The sequence below is a fragment of the Sorex fumeus genome, unplaced genomic scaffold, assembly GCF_029834395.1.
Source record: "Sorex fumeus unplaced genomic scaffold, SorFum_2.1 ptg000122l, whole genome shotgun sequence".
Taxonomy (NCBI): domain Eukaryota; kingdom Metazoa; phylum Chordata; class Mammalia; order Eulipotyphla; family Soricidae; genus Sorex; species Sorex fumeus.
Window position 1 is genome coordinate 23,299,879 of NW_026606179.1, and position 3,685 is coordinate 23,303,563.

The 3,685-nt window shown below is 67.9% G+C and overlaps 1 protein-coding gene across 1 annotated transcript; it reads left to right on the top strand.

Annotated features, from left to right (window-relative positions):
- Positions 1-381: 381 nt before the first annotated feature.
- On the top strand, positions 382-3,067 carry CEBPA (CCAAT enhancer binding protein alpha). Its single transcript, XM_056136939.1, has one exon. It carries the CDS (start codon positions 521-523, stop codon positions 1,649-1,651), a length of 1,131 nt encoding a protein of 376 aa, XP_055992914.1. The 5' UTR covers positions 382-520; the 3' UTR covers positions 1,652-3,067.
- Positions 3,068-3,685: the final 618 nt, after the last annotated feature.

Genomic DNA, 3,685 nt, shown 5'->3' on the forward strand with positions numbered 1-3,685 from the left:
CCGGGCTTCCCCGCCGTTGGCTGGAAGCGGGTGCCTAGAGCGGGGGGAAGCCAGAGCGGGAAGCGCCCCGCCACCCACCGCGCGAGCGCGGGGTGGACGGCTCGGCGCCGGGGCAGGGCCCGTCTCCCCGCCGTCGTGGAGCAGCCAGGCGCCGGGGGCCGCCTCTGCCCACGGGCGCCGCCGCGCTCCAGCACCCCCCACGCCCGCGCGCCACGCGCGCCGCCGGCCGGCGCTAAGACCCAGGGCGCGGCGCGCCCGGCCGGGGTTGGACACTAGAGGGCGACGGCCACCTCCCACCCCCCCCCACCACCCCCTTACCCCTCCCCACACCCCACCCCACCCCACCCCGTCCTATAAACGCGCGCCCCGCGCGGCCCGGGCCATTCGCGACCGGGAGCTGCGCGGGCGCGTCCGAGTCCGGGGCTTCGGGGCGGGGGCGGGGGGCGGCGGCCAGGAGCGACGCCCCGCGCAGGCTGGAGGCCGCCGAGGCTCGCCATGCCGGCTGGACTCTAGCTGCCCCATGGAGTCGTCGGCCGACTTCTACGAGGCGGACCCGCGGCCCCCGATGAGCAGCCAGCTCCAGAGCCCCCCGCACGCGCCCAGCAGCGCCGCCTTCGGCTTCCCCCGGGGCGCGGGCCCCGCGCAGCCCCCCGCCCCACCTGCCGCCGCCGCCGCCGCCGCCGCCGAGACGCTGGGCGGCATCTGCGAGCACGAGACGTCCATCGACATCAGCGCCTACATCGACCCGGCCGCCTTCAACGACGAGTTCCTGGCCGACCTGTTCCAGCACAGCCGGCAGCAGGAGAAGGCCAAGGCGGCCGCGGGCCCCGCGGGCGGCGGCGGCGGCGGCGGCGGCGGCGACTTCGACTACCCGGGCGCGCCCGTGGGTCCCGGCGGCGGCGCCGTCATGCCCGGGGGAGCGCACGGGCCCCCGCCGGGCTACGGCTGCACGGCGGCCGGCTACCTGGACGGCCGGCTGGAGCCGCTGTACGAGCGCGTCGGGGCGCCCACGCTGCGGCCGCTGGTGATCAAGCAGGAGCCGCGCGAGGAGGACGAGGCGAAGCAGCTGGCGCTGGCCGGCCTCTTCCCCTACCAGCCGCCGCCGCCGCCGCCGCCGCCGCACCCGCACCCGCCGCCCGCGCACCTGGCCGCCCCGCACCTGCAGTTCCAGATCGCGCACTGCGGCCAGACCACCATGCACCTGCAGCCGGGCCACCCCACGCCGCCGCCCACGCCCGTGCCCAGCCCGCACCCGGCGCCCGCGCTCGGCGCCGCGGGCCTGCCCGGCCCGGGCAGCGCGCTCAAGGGGCTGGCCGCCGCGCACCCCGACCTCCGCGCGGGCAGCGGCGGCGGCGGCGGCGGCGGCGGCGGGGGCGGCGGCGGCGCGGGCAAAGCCAAGAAGTCGGTGGACAAGAACAGCAACGAGTACCGGGTGCGGCGCGAGCGCAACAACATCGCCGTGCGCAAAAGCCGGGACAAAGCCAAGCAGCGCAACGTCGAGACGCAGCAGAAGGTGCTGGAGCTGACCAGTGACAATGACCGCCTGCGCAAGCGGGTGGAACAGCTGAGCCGCGAGCTGGACACGCTGCGGGGCATCTTCCGCCAGCTGCCCGAGAGCTCCCTGGTCAAGGCGATGGGCAACTGTGCGTGAGGCGCGCGCTGGGCCGGCCCCCTGCCTGGGACGCAGGGAGCGCTTGGTTCAGGGTCTCACGACTGGCAAGAGCTGGTCTCAAGACTGGGAGATTCTGGAGCGCCTGAGAAATCGGGCCTGGCCGGCCGGCCGCGTACCCCTTGCCTCCCGCGGCGCCCCGCACGCACTCGACGCGGCGGAGCGTCTCAGACGAGCGTGGCCAGAGGCGGGCGTTTGCAACCTGCCCGAGGAGAAGCCCGCCGGCGCCGGGGCTGAGCCGGAGCCCTGCAACTCTAGTATTAAGGAATAATCTTGTGCCTTGGAGACTTGAGACTCACTGCTCTGATTCCTACCGAGTAGGGGGAGCAGCTGTGTGCCTTGCCATTTTCTTTGGAGGGGTTCCTGCTTGGTCCGGAGGCTGCAGGAGGCCCCCTCGATTTTGAAAAGGAGGGGGCCGGAGGAAGGGTCTGGGAGCAGAAGTCCCCGCGAGCCGGTTCCACCCGTCCACCCTCAGTGCCGGTGCTCCCAGCGAGGGGAGGTAATGCGGGACTGGAGACTCTTGAAGGGAAGGTTGCTTGCTGGTTCTCTATGAAGGGAGAGGGCCCCTAGCCCCTTGCCTCTAACCTCCCAGCCTGCAACAGGCTGCCCCCTCCCTTACCCCCTTGCACACATACTGAGAGGGGGTCCACCCAAACCTGCCCAGACCCGGAAACTCGGTCGTGGTGGTTTTGCTCTCAGGATGTGTGTTCTCAGGAGTCGGGGGTCTCCTGGCCACTTGCTTGGTCTGGGTCCTGGAGGGGTGGGGGTGGGGGGGAGTGTCCCAACAGGGACTTTCAGCCTGTGGCCGTTGCCAGCATTGCCGGGACAAACACGAAGCACCGCAGTCACCCCTGAGGGGGCAGAGTTATGAGAAGCTTCCCAAATATTCTGCTTTATCAGCCGATATCAACACTCATATCTGGCCTCTGTGCGTCCCGGCGGGGCCTGTGCAATGGGAATGTGCACGTCGATGCGAAGCCACCATTTTATTTGGCTTTTGTTTTGTTTGGGTTTTGCTCAGATACTTGCCAAACTGAGACTCTCTGTTCGGGCAGCTGCAGGGAGAGTCTGGCTTTCTCTCCTTTGGGTTCGGGGATGGCCTTTGCTCCCGGGGAACCCAGGAGGGGAAGGTGGGCTCACCCTTTCCCCTCGGCTGGCTCAGAGGTGCCAGTGGGCCTCAGGGCAGGGACCACTGCAGACCTGCCCCCCCACCCCCACCCCAGAGGCCCAAGCTCCCCCCCCTCCCGAAGGGAGGCATTTCCAGTCACACTCAGACCAGGGGGTCTGGGACCCACTGGGAGCAGCCTGGTTCTCTGGGGAGACAGGGGAAAGGAGAATGGAGAGTTTCATGTTCGTTGTTGTATGTATTATATCTATAATATAAACCTATAAAAGTCAGATCTGGTGTCTTTTTAAAAAAAATCAGAAAAGCTCGTTCCAAGGTTTTCCGCGGTCTAGGGTCACATTTGTAACTAATCACAGCAGGGTCCCGAGCTACGATCTCCACGTTCATTATTATTAGCTCTCCGCCCAGCCTGAGCCCCTCCACATTTCATTTCAGGGCTGACTTCTCCCAACCAAAGCAAAGAAAAGCTGAGGAGAGTCTTGGGGTATAGGGAGCGGAGGGGGACCAGCCTTAATGTGGTCCTGGGGCACAGAGGGAGCAGAACAATCCCCCCCCCCCCCATGCCTGAAGCTGTCAGAGACCCTGGGAACGAATGGCAGCAGGTTCTAGGCTCCAGGGCTGGGGGCTGGACCACACTTGCTTCCCGTCCCTCCCTGCCATGTCTGGGGCACCCGCTCATGCTGGCCTTGGCCCCCTGAACCTCCACCTGCCCCGTGTGTTCCTGGGCCCTGTAACTGCAGCCTGTAGACCACGTGCTATTCATCCTGCCAGGCAAGAAGCTACCCCCCCACACACACACTCTAGCCCCCAAATGTGATGTTTCTGATAGAAGCCCCAGCACCCCTTCTGAGCAATAAGAGACTGGAGTGGGGAGTGCAGCTCCCTCCTGC

Excerpts from the sequence above, each read along its gene's own strand:
- CEBPA (XM_056136939.1), top strand. The coding sequence starts at position 521 with ATGGAGTCGTCGGCCGACTTCTACGAGGCGGACCCGCGGCCCCCGATG.